Source organism: Myxocyprinus asiaticus, chromosome 35 (assembly GCF_019703515.2).
Source record: "Myxocyprinus asiaticus isolate MX2 ecotype Aquarium Trade chromosome 35, UBuf_Myxa_2, whole genome shotgun sequence".
NCBI classification, from domain to species: Eukaryota; Metazoa; Chordata; class Actinopteri; order Cypriniformes; family Catostomidae; genus Myxocyprinus; species Myxocyprinus asiaticus.
The window spans coordinates 6,437,312-6,455,806 of record NC_059378.1 but is presented as its reverse complement, the minus strand read 5'-3'; the positions used below and the strand labels follow the sequence as shown (position 1 = coordinate 6,455,806).

Genomic DNA, 18,495 nt, shown 5'->3' with positions numbered 1-18,495 from the left:
GGTATGTTGAAGGACTTATGGATTTACTGTAAATCTGTGTTCTGTCTGTGGCACAGTCCCATCTCTGGTTTCTCAATCAGTACTGAACAGGACTGGATGCTTCTGGGCAACTCGTTAAGTCATGCTTATTATACATTCATTTTTAACTAAATCTGTTAGGACCATACAGATCACCCATAGTCAGCCAAGTCAGTTAAAATTAGGTTGAGGGCTTTTACTCTTCTTTAGAGATAAAGTAGAGAATGATTAGAGAGAGGAAATTATTTCTCCAACCTTTGTCACCCGCAACGTGTCTAGAGCATGTACTCTAGCCTATGCATCACATTGCCATCCGCTTCTTGATCTCTCAGATTGTATTTTTTACTACACGTAAGCATTCGCCGTTTAACAGCTAACAGAAGTGTCACTTCAGACACATGCAATGTTTTGCCGCTAACTTTAGCGCGTTAGCCAACCTAAGTTTAACACTTGTATCTCAAACAACGTACATATTCACACAGCGTGGGGTGATGGTAAAGCATTCAACTGACATTTGTGAGGTGCTGTATCCACTAAAGTTTCGCTAGTTGCCACATTCACCATTAATTACATATGTTTTGTCAGACCAGCAATGCAGCCAGGTAGCTCAGCCTGCAAGCACGGCAAGCCACGGGTGGTGAGTGCATGAAGTGAACAACATTCCACACGATGAAGAAGTACATTATCCGGGTACTCCTAGTACACTTCTTTTTGTTGTATTTTCAGTGTAAACATACTACTCGCACTACTTACACTACAAAATGGCTTTTTTTTTATTTTTTTTTTTTTATTTTTGCCTTAGTAAGCACCCCTAATTAACCTGTAATGTGTAAATAAGAAGTGTGGTACATGCAGAGTTGTACTACAGTAAACTCCTTCACTCTCTGCAGGTAATGGTCTGTGCTCTCAGCAATGTTCTGTGATCAGAGGACTTGCCCAATGCTCCTGTTTTCCAGGATACTCTCTGATGGCCAATGGACACACATGTGAAGGTAAAGTGAAACTTTTGACCAACTCCCTGAGTTTCTTGCCTGCTCTCTTTTTGTACAGTTTACTAAACACTAAGTAGTCTAAAGCTACACTCAAACATTCATTCCTTTCTCAATGGAACATGTCACAACTGTCAAGAAAAACTGATAAAACTGTCATAAAACAAGTTGTAATTGTACTGAGTCACTCATGCACATCAGTTTTTCCCACAGGATTATGACAAGAGATTTTTCATGTCTTGAACTCACTTTACAATCTTACCTGAGGATTTTGCTTCCTTCAGCTTCACCGATCCATGACTAATTACTCCTGTTCAACCCTGACTACAATAATAAACAACGACCTCAGCTCTGGGTTCGACATTTCCGCTGTTTTACCATACATCTTCCTGTCTGATCTGACACTTTTACTGTGCGTTTATTTACCATACTAATAGTGTTGCAGTAGATATTCTGTATTTCAAGGTCTTTCTATTCCATATCCTAAACTTGCCATGGAGGGTGCTAATAAAATTGCCATGCACAGCTGTTGCAGACTATAAACTGACCCAAAAACATTATTTTGATAGTGTTAGCATAACGGTGAAGATTTCTTTACATAATTTATACCACCTGTGCATTGACTTAAATGTCTATAGCAAAAATATAGAAGTAACAACCAGTCCTTTGTTCAAAGTTCTCACTCTGCATTCAATTTGAAGGAGTAGTTCAGCACAAAATAAAAAATATGTCATTATTTACTCACTCTCCTGTCATCCCAAACCCATATTACTTTCTTTCTTCTGCAAAAAAAAGGAGATATTTAAAAAAATGTTGCAACCGCTGGTTTCCAAACGACAGCAGTTGATATTGACTCACTTTAAAGCACTTAAAACAACTCAAAAGTGTCATATGTAGTTTTCCATACGACTTGTACATAATTTTGAGAGTCTTTTTAAGGCATATAATCACGTTGTATGATGAACAAACTAAAATGTAATTTATTCTTTACCTTTAAATACCAATCAAGTAATTGATCAGCTCATGTAAACTCACTGAGCACTTTATTAGGAACACCTGTAGACCTGCTTATTCGTGCGATTATCTTAAAAGCCAATGGTGTGGCAGGAGTGCAGTGTATAAAATCATGCATATATACGGGTCAGGAGCTTCAGTTAATGTTCACATCAACCATCAGAATGGGCAAAAAATGTGATCTCAGTGGACCGTGGTATGGTTGTTGGTGCCAGATGGTCTGGTTTGAGTATTTCTGTAACTGCTGATCTCCTGGGATTTTCACACACAACAGTCTCTAGAATTTACTCAGAATGGTGCCAAAAACAAAAAACATCCAGCGAGTGGCAGTTCTGCGGATGGAAAACACCTTGTTGATGAGAGACGTCAATGGAGAATGGCCAGACTGGTTCGAGCTGACAGAAAAGCTATGGTAACTCAGATAACCACTCTGTACAATTGTAGTGAGCAAAATAGCATCTCAGAATGCACAACACATCGAACCTTGAGGCGGATGGGCTACAACAGCAGAAGACCACGTTGGGAACTTTATTAGGACCATAGTGTTCCTAATAAAGTGCTCAGTGAGTGTATACAGGTCCCAAATTAAATATGACGACACGTCAGTAACATCAAACCTCATTGGATCTTGTGTCGTGACGTTAGATATTATTGACATGTCGCCATATTTGATTTGGACTCTTGCTATGTTAGCTCAATTTTGTGCCTAGTTGCGTTCCAAAATGAGTTACAAATAATCCATAAGTGAGTTGCATTTTCAACTTTTTGTAAGCATTATAGCATATGTTACATTATTGCCATACAGCGTTATTGTCTTCTTCTACTGTCAGTTTTCTTATTCCGTCATGGCGGAAAAACAGTTTGAAGTGAGTCTTACTAAACAAGTTGGTTAAAGTCAACATGTTTATAGCTAGCTTCCCAAATAAAAACACATCAGGTTTAATGGCACAGACATTTGAAGGTAACTCTATCACCCCCTTGAGTACCACCCCACTTTAGGTTTTTGAGTTCACCTTGATTTCAGGAGACAGGATCTGTAAATCATTGCACTTTCTGAACGTAAAAACAGTTTAATTGTGTATATAATCAAAATCTATTCAGCTGAGAGGGCAGTTTTCACCGTTGAATTATGTCTGTGTTTAAAGAATTATTTCATTCTCTCTTTCTGTCAGTCTCTGTCTTCAAAGTGTTCCCATATGGTTGAATGCGGGTGGGCAGAGACCTTGATTTCATCTTGGCAGTAACAAAATCAGGCTTGACTGGATTTGCTGTGGAGCCAAAGACTAAGCCACACTCTGGAGGAAACTGGAACGAGGGATTATTTATGAAATGTTTTAGTATTAACTGTCATTGAATTTATGATAGACATTTACAATCCCAAATGTATATTCTCTATGTGGCCCACTGTCCACCCTGGAGTTTCTCTCGCATCTTTTTTCTTCATAAGCAATTATTCACGTGATAAACATGAAGTGTTATAGATTCATAAAGCCAGAGATGCATGCAGTTTCACCACAAAGAAAACCCCATTTGAAAAGACAATAAAATGGATGATTTATTGAAAGCAAACCTTACTATTAGAAACAAAACTTGATCTGATCTCACACCTCGTAAAAAGCTAACATAACTTTGTGATGGTGTGTATGTGTTACAAGTGTGTGTGTGTGTTTGTGTCTGAACTAGGGCTGCACAATTAATTGAAATAAAATCGAAATCGGGATATGACTTCGTGCGATTATTACATTTAATAAATAAATAGTCTGCTCACTTCAAAGTTTATTTGCGCTGCTCTATCCAGTCTATATTAAGTTAAGTATATTAAGTATATAAGAGCATTATTACAGTGTTTTCAGAGCAATTCTGTGCTCCACAACTCCATCTCATGCTTAGAGTAACAGAAGTGCTCAGAGTTCATTTCAGTTTGCTTACGCGTGCTAAGCGCTTTATTTAAACTAATGCTGGGTTCATACATCCTCTGTGAGCAGGGCGTGAGCGGCACGGTCGTGTTGGACGTTCACATTGGCCACGTCTCTTCAGCGAGAAACAGCAGTGTCTCTGCGCAGAAAATAAAGTTATCTATGGTCCTACGCAAACTTTGCACTTTAATAAGGTCATAATAAGCTGAGGATATTGCTGCTTCAAAGACAACAGCGGGCAGTCATGAGCACTTCATCTTTATCAGCACACTTGGTTGTGATTGGTTAATGTTGTGTCTATACTGTACACCTATATACACAGAATGGCAAAAGGTTTGGCATTTTATTAATTCTTTCCTTTATTAAGTTACTTTATTGAGTTTACTTGCATGCAGACAAATAAATTGCAGTGTACTATAAGTTCAGTTTGTATAATTTTGATTTGCTTTTGTGTCTTTTCTATAATCTCCTGATTATTTTAGTGTTGTACTGCACCCAGGCTCAACACAAAAACTATCCGCTCACTGCCGCGTCGTCACATTGTGACTCATGCTTGCAGTGGGAACGGTGTAATCTGTTAATATGGGCGCCGAAAAGAAAACGTGCCACTCACGGAGGATGTGTGAACCCGGCGTAAACTGGCGTGTCCTGCGTGAAGTGGTTTTTATTATCATCTGCGGTAGCAGCATCTCAGTCTCCGCCAGGCACAGGTTTCATAATAATAACGCGCAATACAAGATGGGGTATAATTCAAACATATTTATTAAATGATTGCTGAGCAAACAGCATTAACAGTAGCACCTGTAGATTCCAGAAACATGCGCTCTTTCTCCAATCTCCTGCCACCTGTTTACCTCACGAGAGAGCATGTTGCCCTTATTACACTCCCAGTGGCAACAAGTGAAAGCAGAACTAATATTACCAACATCCAACATAATGAAAAGGAAGGAACTTGCATATATATATATATATATATATATATATATATATATATATATATATATATATATATATATATAATATTTAGATACTATAATATAATGCATTATTAAATTAATTATAATAAAATAATGAATACAAATAATTAAATGAAATGGTGACAAACTAACCAAAACTTTCACTTTAAGTTGGTTATCAGATCAACTTCAGTTTGACATTAAGCCTCGTTCTTTAGGACTGTCTTATATACAGTAGACTAGAGAATAGTTTGTATATGCCTACTTGTTTTTAAGACTTAGAGTAAAGAGTCAAATGGAATATTTTTGGAATGGAATGGAAAGACAGGTTCACTGTGAATGGGTACATTTTGAATATGAAGAAGACAGTGTTTTTTCTTTGTTTAACTGTTTATATATTTATTTGTTTGTGGATGAACTGAAAAAACAAAATGTCTCAGTTTAGTTCTTTTTAAGAGGACTTACCATTACCACAAAAACCTTACCATTTTTTTTTTTCATAATCACAATATTTTTCAAAATAATTGCAAGTCTGAACACAGAGCATGTGTTCTTTTCTTCACATTACATTTACATTTATGCATTTGACAGACGCTTTTATCCAAAGCGACTTACAGTGCACTTATTACAGGGACAATCCCCCCCCAGAGTAACCTGGAGTTAAGTGTCTTGCTCAAGGACACAATGGTGGTGGCTGTGGGGATCAAACCGGCAACCTTCTGATTACCAGTTATGTGCTTTAGTCCACTACACCACCACCACTGAAAAGTCATGGAAATTCATAAAATCATAAAACAAAGTCTTGGAAATGTATGTAGTAAATATGCTTTTTTTAATTTTATTAAATACAGCTCAGCTGTAAAAAATGTCAGCTTGACATAGCTTTTTGTGAGGGCAGTCTCTATAAAATAATTGGTTTTGGTTAAATTAATCTTGGTTAATGTTAATTACAACATATACTAATACATTTTTGACATTAAAATTTGCATATGTTAACATAGTTAATGCAATATAAACTAACATGAATAACAGTATATTTATATATTAAGCATTTTAATATATAGAATTATTTGAATTATTATATATTACACTGCCTGGCCCCCCAAAAATGTTGCATACACTAATATTTTGTTGGACCGCCTTTAGCTTTGATTACAGTGTGCATTCGTCGTGGCATTGTTTTGACAAACTTATGCAACATCACAACATTTATCTCCGTCCAGAGATGCATTAATTTTTGGCCGAGAGCTTGTATTGATGACGGGAGAGTCGAACCACTCCGTAAAGTCTTCTCCAGCACATCCCAAAGACTTTCAATGGGGTTAAGGTCAGGACTCTGTGGTGACCAATTCATGTGTGAAAATGATTCCTCATGCTCCCTGAACCACTCTTCACAATTTGAGCCCGATGAATCTTGGCATTGTCGTCCTGGAATATGCCCGTGCCTTCAGGGCAGAAAAAAATCCATTGATGGGATAACCTGGTCATTCAGTACATTCAGGTTGTCAGCTGACTTCATTTTATTGCCGCATAATGTTGCTGAGTCTAGACCTGATCAATTGAAGCAACCCCAGAACATAACACTGCCTCCAGAGGCTTGTACAGTGGGCACTATGCATGACGGGCTTTGGAATAGGGTAAATCTGGACTCATCAGACCACATGACCTTTTTCTTTTGCTCCACAGTCCAATCTTTATGCTCCCTAGCAAACTGAAGTCGTTTTTTTCCGATTAGCCTCAATAACAAGTGGCTTTCTTGTGGCCACACAGCTGTTTAGTCCCAATCCTGTAAATTCTCGTCGCACATTGTGCGTGTGGAAATGCTCTTAATTTCACTATTAATCATAGCCGTGAGTTCTACTGTCGATTTTTTACGATGTGACTTCACCAAGCATTTTAGTGATCTCCAATCACAATCAAGATTTTTTTCCAATTTCTTCCGCGAAGCTGACGGGTCACCACTATCCTTCCAGGTTTTAATAATGCATTGGACAGTTCTTAACCCAATTCCAGTGATCTCCTTAGTTGTTTTCTTTGTTTGATGCAGGCCAATAATTTGCCCCTTCTGAAACACAGTAAATTTAAGCATAAGTGTAGTTCTAGAAATAAGAGCTCGGGATTCTTCTATCAGGCATTTCATCCAATCACAATACAGCTCTGCTTTAAAAGCCGGTCAGCTGTCTCTCATTGTTCGCATACCTTCATGTTTTTACCCCCATCCCACCCCATCCTCACCAGTTCAGGTCCCGTCCTGGGCGGGGGTAAGCTCCGCTTCCCTCTCCTCATCGCCTCTGGCAGGATATGACGGTCCAAGCAGCATCTGAGAGCTAAACCGTAGGACGGGGCTTACGCCAAATGATATAAATATCTTTTCATTGTATTAATTCCAATAATCTCAAGTCTTTCTGATAGGGATATGTCTTCCGACATGGTTGTTTAAGAAATTAAAAGCTACATATTGCATCAGTTAGTGTTAAAAATAATTTTTCCAGCTGAAACATATTAATCACTGCAATAATGATCCAATCATAGGCTCTTAAGTTTCTGCTTATTTAAATCCAAACAGTGACTTTTTTTTTGTTGGCCAGGCAGTGTAATTATATTGAATATTTTACTTAGGGCCTTTCTTATGCATGTCATGTAATTAATTTGCTTAAAAGTTTTAATCGATTGACAGCCCTAATATTATCATTAACATATATGACAAAATGCTCTCCATATTATGGTTCATTGTTAGTTCATTATACCTAATGCACAAATGTTATTACACGGCTCTTGGGGATACTCGATTCTGATTGGTCAATCAAGCCATCCAGCAGTCTGATATTTCGGAATAATGACCGCACGTATATTGCAAGTAGTTTTTCATACTTCTCATAGCACTCTGTAATCTCTAAAAGTAAGCTAATAAAATATTTTCAACTCAGATCAATATTTCATGACCATTTATTTATTTATTTGTTAATTAGTCATGTAATAAGCAACACAATGAGCAGTCAGGAAGTCATTTTCGCAATATAAACACCTTGAAATCAGTTTTTCTGGAGACTCTGGTGTCTTTCTTCTCACATAACATAATTTCAACTCTAATTAATATATAATGCCCATTTAATTATTTATTTGGTACATAGCTGTGTAATACGCTGTATAATATACAGTCAATCAGTCATTATCGTAAAATAAACCCCTTTAGGGTGATACAAGCTCACCACGCTTCGTGTCGTGGTCCTGACCACCCTGTCTGGGTTTATTTTATGATAGATTAGATTATCCCTTACATAACGGATAGAACCTTATTATTGTAATGCTTTACCAAGTAATTTTATAAGTCCTTCAGTAATCACGAATGACTGGAAAGATCATGGAAAAGTAATGAAAGTTCATTGGTGAAAAAGGTGTGGGAACACTGTCTCCAACTGCACTCATCTGTTATGTGTACCGTAGATGTGAATGAGTGCACAGGCGGCAGACACAACTGCTCCCTGGAAGAGGTGTGTGTGAACCGAGAGGGCTCCTACCAGTGTGTGCCACTGAATGAGATGTGCGATGAGGGCTTTATTCACAACCAAAATAGAGATTGTGTGGGTAAGAGGTTTCAACCAGCAACGGCCACTGGCATGCGCTTTTAACCAGCTCACATGCATGTGGTTGTGTTATGGGTATCATGTTTGCTCAGGCTTCTCACCAGAAGCTGTGGGGCCTGGCCGAATAAGTTTTGCATTCCTCCAGACATAACCAAAACATAGCATTAATGATAAGCTTACAAAATTGTCTTAAGCTATTACAAAACAGTTTTGATTCTTGTGGTAGTCAATGGGACTCTTGGAAGAATCTCTAAACCAGATAGCAGACAAGCTTTGTAGCAGCTTGATGGAAAATTAGGGCATTGACTTGAATTGTACTTCATTTTAGAGATGGCCTGAGGTTTTTTATGTTTCATGTTCAAACTTAATGCATGTAAAACATATATGGGTGATTCTTCAACTTCTTGCACTTTTAGCCCTGTGAATTTAACACTTTTTTGCACACTTTTATTAGTTTTTTGTCTACGAACAATGTCCAACAGTGTTTGTACAAGCATCACAGTAGATTTATGTCATTTTACATTTTATGTCAAGCACACTAACTTTGAAAGAACTTAGTTTTTTCTCACAACTGATATAATTTTACTCTTTGTTTAAATTATCATAGTTTTAAATATGTAATCATTTGTATTTTTATAATGGATTTTCATAGTTTAATATTGAAAGTCTGGGACAAGGCTAAAACAGTCAAATCTGTGCATTAAAGACATTTGTAAAGTACCACAAATTATTTATAAAGGCCTGGTAAAACGTTTCTAGGCCAGTTTTAAATTGACTTTCATTTAAAAAATAGAAAAAAGTTCAAATCTGTTTGTTTTAATAAAAATCATCCCCTGGGACATGAAATTGCCTGAAGTTGAAGGAACACCCACTCCTTAATGCAATGTTTAAAGACCCCATGAAATTTGATGAGCACAGTTTTCTTTCCTGTAGTCAGTGCTGGGTAGTTACGGATTGCATGTAATCTGGATAATGTAATCAAATTACACAAAAACCAAGTACTTGTAATTAGATTAAATACAATTTTAGAATACTTGTAATCAGATTACAGTTTCTTTTTATGGATTACATGATTACATATTAGTCAGGCAAAGGCAGTACATTTTTTTTAAATTAATGATCCCTCTAATTCTTATTTTCAAATATTTTGCATTTTTCGTTCCAAAACAGCCTACAGCTGATATACGTTCAATAAGTCTTTTTCGAATGGAAGGGGATGGGGGGATCGAGACAGACCTGATACTAACCATCAGCCATAATTACACTGAAGATGCCGAAACAATTGCATTAGTATGGTAAAGTTAGGTTTAGTTTCGCAAATTGCTTTTGTACTCCGCTTCAAAAATGTACATGAATGCGCTTTTGCGACAACTTTTGACACTTTTTTTTTTATGACGTCGATTTACAAATATAGCTGTCATTGATTGCCGTTTATAATGGCAAAATTGCCAGAGTAAGAACATTTTAAGTACCTTCTTTATTTCTCTTAGAAACAGACAAATACATCATAAAACACACAAAAATATCAATTTCAATTCTCATATTTTAATCCATTTTAGTACGTTTTTTACTTTACATTTAAGCAAAACAATGTCAAAATGATACAAGCTTATCCTACTCATGTGACATCAAATAAACAAGAATTATGTCAGAAGTAATCTAAAAGTAATCCAAAAACTATCATATTAGATTACCTTAAAAGCGTAATCCAAGGGATTATGTTAATAACTACAATTTGAGTCATGTAATTTGTAATTAGTACCAGATTACAATTCAGAAGTAATCCCAGTTCTGCTTGTAGTGCTGATGTATTTCGTATTGAAACGGGAAGTTGGGGCGGGATATATCAATAATTTTTTTAAATAGCCAATAGCCTTTAGTTTACATCACAGCCATGAACATGATTTGCTACTTGCTATGCTAGTCAGAAATAGTTGGTATTTTGGGGAGGAAAGTTCTCATTCTAGAACGCATTTGATTGGACAAAATGAGTGAGTGCAAGATGAGTCATAAATATTTTTGATCCATTTTTCTGGAAGAGAAAGATTGTGAATTTGAAATGGGTGTCATAAGTTTCTGCTAAAAGTGAAGGTAACACTTTCTATGAAGCCCATATTTATAATGCATTGTGAAGGCATTATACTGCATTCATAATGTTTCATAAAACACCTTATAGTAAGTTATAACTTCTCATAAATAATCATAACTAAATGTATAATACATTATAATACTTACATATTCATAGTTATACCTTAGAGTATAATGCATTATAACACAAGCAACATCCAATTTTAATGCAGCATAAGTTAATAAAGTTAATTGTATAAGTGCTGTCATGCAAAACCAGCATAGTGTAAACAGTCAAAAGGCTTTATGATGTGATCAAATTATAAGTGGTCTTTGCCTGCTTTAAATAAAGTTACAAAAGCAATATGTTCTTATAAACAGCTATAAACTTTTAACATACAGTACATTACATGTCAAACTTATATAATAGAAGTTATTTATAAAATAAGTCTTCAAATAAGATGCACAAACATTAAAGTTCATTGAATGGAGTGCAGTATAGAATCAGTTAGAATTTTTTTTCTTCTTGGGTGTGTTTTCATACATAGTTTTTTCTCAAATGAGAGTTCCTGATATATTTTAACCTTGTGACTTTACAAGTGTTTTTCTTAATGTCTCAAAATGTACATTGAATGTGTGTTATTTTGTATTTTGTGCATGTGTTATGTATATAACTTCCAGCATGACTTGCAATGTCTTATAACCACTTAAAAATATCTTATGGATGTTTATAAGAAGACATTGCTTTTGTCACTTAAAGCATATCTATTATATATATCAAATATACTATATATAATAATAATTCTGCAGATAAAATTGGATATTGCTTGTGTTATAATTCATTACACTCTAAGGTATAACTATAAATAAGTAGTATAATGTATTATAATTGTGGTTACTATTATTTATGAGAAGTAATAACATATTCTAAGGTGTATTATGAGACATTACTAATGCATTAAAATGCCTTTACAATGCATTATAAATATGGGCTTCACAGATAGTGTTACCAAAGTTAATAGTTTGGTAGTCTTAAATGAATCCTTGTAAATTAATTGATCACCTTGCAGTTCTACCAAAGTATATGTGTGTGCAGTGACGTGCGCAGAACGGGGGCTACAGGGGCACAAGCCCCTGCCCCTTTCGTTCACAAATTTAAAGGTGCCCTTCACAACCTTGGATGGTCATCATCATTACCAATTATAGCAGTACTACTGATATAAAGTCCACAGCCCATAATCCTCATCGCTTGCACTGCAGTCATGTCTCTTTGTGCTAACCCACTCCCATTTGCCTCCAGTCTGCAGAAATGCATTATTCATCTAATGCATGCCCTATAATGCATTTCAGATTACCATATTTTGAAGGCAATTCACCATATTGTTAAGATAAAGCATATTTTTAAATAAGCGCCCATGGCTCATGTATGTTTATTAAGCAGCTTGTTGACACTTCTGTGCCGGATCGTCGACATAGTGCAAAAGAGTGCCAGAACTGCTTTCAGCGTGCCTGTTGGGGCTAACAATGTGTACATTTCAAAGAGAGTGATGCCAGTAGTTTGCGATCTGACTACCAAGGGAACTACACTAAAGGCTGCACCATTGCCACAACCTCCAATCCTTTTCGATTATTGCTTCTCAGATTAAACGATATGATCCCAGTGAGATCTTGGGTAAAAGCCATGGCACACTGTGCAACTTAATGTCAGGCTGTACGATACTCATCGTAGCAAAGACACTGGTGTCAGTCGTTCTGGTTCTCAAAATCTAATGGACAGTATTTCCTTCTGGAAATGCAAATCTATTCTGTCTAAATATGTGTTAAAATCATTATTCTCTCTATGGTGTTACCAGCCATTGTGTGGAATACAGATAAAGTACCATGTGCTCTTTTCTCTGTCCTAATTTCCTAATGCATTGTAGCCAGCAGAAAGCACAAACATTTCCACCTTGTCCCCCAAAATTATTTACTCTGGCAATAACATGACAGATTGAATCCTTTTCTTGGCCCGCAAATCAGCCATTGTCTAAGCCTGAAGTAATTATCCTCTCCTCTCTCTGGGCTGCGTCTCTTTTCAACCTTGTTTAGACTTCTTCAACATTGCCCAGAGTTATTGCCTAAAATAAATCTAGCATACTACAATCTTGACTCTTCATCGGCGCGCCAGAACATTTATGTAAACTGTTGAACATAACATGAAGACGAATGCTTGACATGAGCCATGCTTACAAAGAAACACAACGCCACCCAGCCTGTTAATGGCTGTTTATAGGACTCCGCTGTCTCATCTGCTTGTTGCTCCACCTGCTTTAGCATAAGATGCTATACTGTCACTTGTTCTTTTGCTTTACAGATGTGAACGAGTGTTTGACGGACACACACACCTGCCAGACGGACGAGCAATGTGTGAACACAGTGGGAGCATTTATGTGTGAGAGGAAGATCTCATGTCCGAGCGGCTACCAGCAGAGAAATGGAGTATGTGAAGGTAAGTTAAGGGCTAAGTGATGCCATGGACTTATGTTTTTTTGCACACAGACAGTGCAACAGAACCTATACAACATTAACACAGGGCTCCAGATTAAAATCTACTATGACTGAATTATTTAGGAGCCAAATGGCTGTTTTTAGTTGCCAAATAACAGAATTGCTCAATAAAAGCTCAATAAAAAGCCAAAGTAAGGAACGACAGCTGATAACTGATTGATATACTGTATATACACTCACTGAGCACTTTATTAGGGTACACCTGTACACCTAATTATTCATGCGAATATCTAATCAGCCAATCGTGTTGCAGCAGTGCAATGCATAAAATCATGCAGATATGGGTCAGGAGCTTCAGTTAATGTTCACATCAACCATCAGAATGGGGAAAAAATGTGATCTCAGTGATTTCGACCATGGCATGATTGTTGGTGCCAGATGGGCTGGTTTGAGAATTTCTGTAACTGCTGATCTCCTGGGATTTTCACACACAACAGTCTCTAGAATTTACTCAAAATGGTGCCAAAAACAAAAAACATTCAGTGAGCACCAGTTCTGCGGACGGATATGCCTTGTTGATGAGAGAGGTCAACGGAGAATGGCCAGATTGGTTCAAGCTGACAGAAAGTCTACAGTAACTCATATAACCACTCTGTACAACTGTGGTGAGCAGAATAGCATCTCAGAATGCACATGTCGAACCTTGAGGCAGATTGGCTACAACAGCAGAAGACCACATTGGGCACTTTATCAGGACCATAGTGTTCCTAATAAAGTGCTCAGTGAGTGTAAATTAGATTTTTGCATATATTAGATTTTTAAATACTAATTAGATTTTACAGTGTGTGTGTGTGTGTGTGTGTGTGTGTGTGTGTGTTGTGTGTGTGTGTGCGCGCGTGTGTGTGTATAGATAGATAGATAATATAGATTTTTTTAAGGCAATCAGTTTGCATGCTTTTTTTTTCTTAGTGAATAATATATATTAAAATGTGTTTAAAAAAAATCGTAGTCTTCCCTTACTGTGACGATGTGGCACTGACACAGAGGCTACAAGAGTCCAAATTGAATGAAATCCCAGATGCAGTTTATTGTGCTACCAAAATACCAGTAATAACCAGAAAAAATTACATAATGCTGGACTTTTAATTATGAACAAGCCTAAAATACACAGGGGACTCTTATTTTGAAATGTCTGCGCTCCAAGTTGCTCTCACAATTAGATAAAAAATATGCACTCTTAAAATAATTTACAATGTATTACAATATAAACACTACAAAGTGAACATTTTCATAAAACATTGTATAAATGTCCACTATTCCAGTAATCCACTTGTCAGTTGTGAACTCACTGACTCTGATTTAGACTTCTAACCTGAGCTCCTGAGTTCAAAACCATTTTGTGAACCTTTTCGGCTGATTCGTTAAAGAGACCTGATTCAAAAGAGTAATTTGTCCAGGAATTGGACGTCATGGCTCGCACTGTGTTTGTTGTTGCCTGCAGTGAGCTCATCGTAATAAAAAGGGTAATAGTAGCATAAGCAGGGGTTAAATTGGGGTGGACAATTAAATTCTGGCACCTCCGATTCATTTTGTTGCCAGTTTGTCCTTTTTATTTTTGAGTGAACTATCCCATTAAATCTTTAAGTATGCTGATAGTTATGCCTGCGTGAACTTTGCTTTTATGTGAGATCAAAAGAGCAAAAACATGGCACTCCAACTTCCCCCCATCTTGTGAATAAGCTATCAGAGATGCCCGGTGATGCATATGGACAGAATCAATAATAAACAGTCTTCCATCCTTCTCAAAGTCCTCTAGGCCCACACTATTTCACAGATCTGAGACCACTGTCTTCAAACACACCGCCATACCGCGAGTGTAGCCAGAAAGTGTGCATCAATCTGTGCAGCAAAATGCAAGTGTTTTTTTTTTTTTTTTTTTTTGCAGGTCTTTGCCGTTCAAAACAGGCCACAGCTGATCACCCTAAGGCTCTCGCTTACTAACATCTAAAGCATCCAGCACTGTGTTTTTACACAAAGCAGATGCCTAGACACATCTAACCATTTCAAATTGCCTTTGAACATAGAGAAAACTTTGCAGGAGTCTCCGATCTTGTCAGGACTTGACATGGTGCATGCTAATAAGTGTGGAGGGATAATTATGATAATATCTGACAAAATGATGGAAATAGTGGAGTTTAACTAATTATAGGCTTTGGGAAGATGATAACTTCCCTGTCTAATGCCATAATGCAGCATGAAAGATTGGGAATGGCCTCCTAAAACCTGAAATTAAGAGCTCACCAATATCTCCCAAGTGGATTTAATAAGTCTTTTTAAAGGAATAGTTCACCCAAAAATGAAAATTCTGTCATTGTTTACTCACCAACATGTCAAACCAAAACCATTTGACTTTCTTTATTCTGCGGAACACAAAAGGAGAGATTTTATACAGCAGAATGTCGTGATCACTGATTTCCATATAATGGCAGTTGATAGTGACTTAAAAGTGTCATAAAAGTAGTAAATGTGACTTAAGACTATTTAATTTGATTTAAGAGAGCAAAACGGCTTTCATTTAGGTCTGTTCATGATACAAAGTGACCATGTGCCTTAAACAGACTTGGAATATGACACACAAGTTGCAAGGACTACTTTTGGGTGCTTTTTTAAGTTTTAAAGTGAGTCACTATCAATTATGGAAATAACAGTATTCTTTAACATATCTCCTTTGGTGTTCCGCAGAAGACCAAGAAAAGTCATATTGGTTTAGAACAAAATGAAAGTGAGTAAATTTTGACAGAATTTTCATTTTTGGTGAACAATCTGTTTAAGGCAAGTCAGTTCACTCGGCGGGTGTCTTGGTAACACCCTAATAGGCATACAAGTATGGCTCCTATCTACATATAAGGGGAAAAACCGAAATCTCCAAAACTGTTATTCAAGATTATGTTTATTTCTTAAATGCATGGGCGTTCTGCCAAACATCATTACATACCTCGGGTGTTTAGCGACCCGGCACTTCACAAATGGATCTAAAAAATGCCCAGATAGTGTAACATTTTCAAAGCATTTTAAAGTCAATTAGAAAATAATAGAAACAAATATATTATTTAATATTTTGGTATTTATATATACTACATATACATATATATATATATATATATACACAGTATATAAAAAGTTGATGCAGCAAATGATATAACAGGATTCATTACTTCCACCCTGGTATTTTATGAGACGCAACTGGCTGTAAAATGCATACTGAGCTACACTTAACAAATAAGCTACACATAATTTACACATTATTATTTTTATTGAATCTAAAACAACTTACAGAATTTCATTAGTACACACAGATGTCAATAGCCATATTATACTGTTAATTTGTTTTATGTAGTTTACCTCCATGTTGCTTCTTCATCAAATAGCAGTGTCAGATGTAAACCAAGTCAGTCACTGAAACAACAGCGGCATCTTGAGTAACAAATAACATGTACTGTATAATATGTATGTGTACACACATTTGTCTTGTAATAAACAAAGAAATAGATATCCTGTGATAGTAAACTATAATAGATATGAAATAATCATAAAAATATGATTTGTAGAAGTGGAAATATACATTGTGACTTTATTATATATCTTGGGTCACTAAAAACCCTACACACTTTTGATAATTAACCCTTTAAGCTCTGAAGGTGCTTTTAAAGATGTCCTGTTTCAGTGTCATCCACAAAATTAAAGGCTTATAACTTGTAAAATCAAAAAAAAAAAAAAAAAAAAAAAAAAAACATGGAGGGTCAAGTGTTTGGTATCATTGTTAAGAAAACATTTAACATTTTTAATTATATAAATTAGGAAACATTCGGATACTCTCAGCCTAAGAAACTGCTGAAAAATTATTTTAAAAACTTGAGCCAAAAATGTTCTTTTTTCTTATTTTTCTGATTTTACATTATGTATCTCAGGGTGCAAATAAGGTCCAAAAAACTGCTTTTGTTTTGTTCCCAGTCATGTCAATTGCAACTGAGGAACATTATGTGTTGATTCGACAAAGCAATCAAAAGTTATAGCATTACAAAAATAATTTATCCTAGTGTACAAAAGCCTCTCCAAACAAATAAAGCATAATAACTGTACATAAGAACTAATTACACATGTAATAACAACAGTGACTAAAGGTTTGCATAGCATGCAGACATGATTTTAGTAATGAGATTTCACAGAATGAGTTTCATTCTGTGCCATTTGAGTCATCATTGAGCCTGTGTCATTAACTTGGTGCCATCTCCTGGTAACATTGTGCTTTATGTGGATTATCTAATGATCTTTGTATCCGATTACCTTGTGTGTGGGCTCGTTTGAAAGATAATCACCTCCTCTAAATAATGCTATGTGATATTTTATGTTCAGTTTATTTTTTGTGAAGTTATAAGCGGAAACACGGCATATAAGCAACACCAACATAAATGTCAAAGACATATACTTAGCTATTTCTTGCTTTTTGTCTGTGAGTAAATCAAATAGGCTGGTTGTATTCTACTGTTTGAGAGATTTCCAACAACATATTTGTGGCTATTTGATGAGTTTGATGTTTTTACTGATTACAATAATATGTACAGTGCAAACTTTTTCTTAAATTATCAAAACGGAACACTTCTGATTTGTCTGCACATTTCAAAGCACTAGTTCAGCTTTGATAATAATGCCTGCATGCATTGGAAAGTAGAGCTTCTAAGCTTTAAAACAATACCTATTTTGTGTTGGTCAGGACTCTAGTTATTAGTATTTAGAAATGATCTTTTTTGTTTTTTTGCTAGGCCATCTGAGATTTGTATTTATTTATTTATTGCAATTTTGGCATTTTTTATTGTTAGATGATTCATAAGAGAAAGGTTAAGGAATACTAAAGAAGTGGGGGAATAACACAAAAAAATTAATGAGGTCCCGAGCCACAAAAGACCTGAGGTATGCATTTAAGAGTTAAATATTATATTTCAAATCAGCAATAAAATCTGATAGAAAGGGTATCATAAACTGTGCTTCTTGTGCTTAAATCATGCTTTAACAACAGCATATTTCTCAATGGTCCAGTAATGCATGTTCTAGAGTTAACAAACAGGCAATGCCTCTATCAAAAAAGTGATAGGCAAGACTTCCATTCTTACAAACACCATATTCTCCCATTTCTTTTTTCTACAAGTGGCCCATCTCTTTTGTTTAATGCATAGTGTTTGCTTTGGTAATGGTGCTGATTAGTTTGGGTTACACTCAGTTTAACTTTATAGGATAAAGGAAATCAAAAAATCATTTAGTTTTGCGATTGCAAGCATGCTCTAAAAAGTGTGGATGACTCTAGAGAAATGTGCTGGGGTTTGATCATGTGAGATCAGCTGCCTTATAAGTGTAAGCATGCTTTCTCAACCTGTTATTTAGCCACAGTGCCACCTACTGAGAAGTTCTA

The 18,495-nt window shown here is 36.0% G+C and overlaps 1 protein-coding gene across 3 annotated transcripts in view; it reads left to right on the top strand.

Annotated features, from left to right (window-relative positions):
- LOC127426167 (fibulin-2-like) overlaps positions 1-18,495 on the top strand; it is an 88,541-nt gene that overhangs the window by 52,026 nt on the left and 18,020 nt on the right. For 2 of the 3 annotated variants that reach the window (XM_051672769.1, XM_051672768.1), the window contains 3 exons: positions 909-1,010; positions 8,338-8,478; positions 12,898-13,032. In XM_051672769.1, coding sequence (XP_051528729.1) covers positions 909-1,010; positions 8,338-8,478; positions 12,898-13,032 — 378 coding nt within the window. The remainder of the gene's footprint in view (positions 1-908; positions 1,011-8,337; positions 8,479-12,897; positions 13,033-18,495) is intronic. The other variant, XM_051672770.1, reaches the window with a different exon arrangement.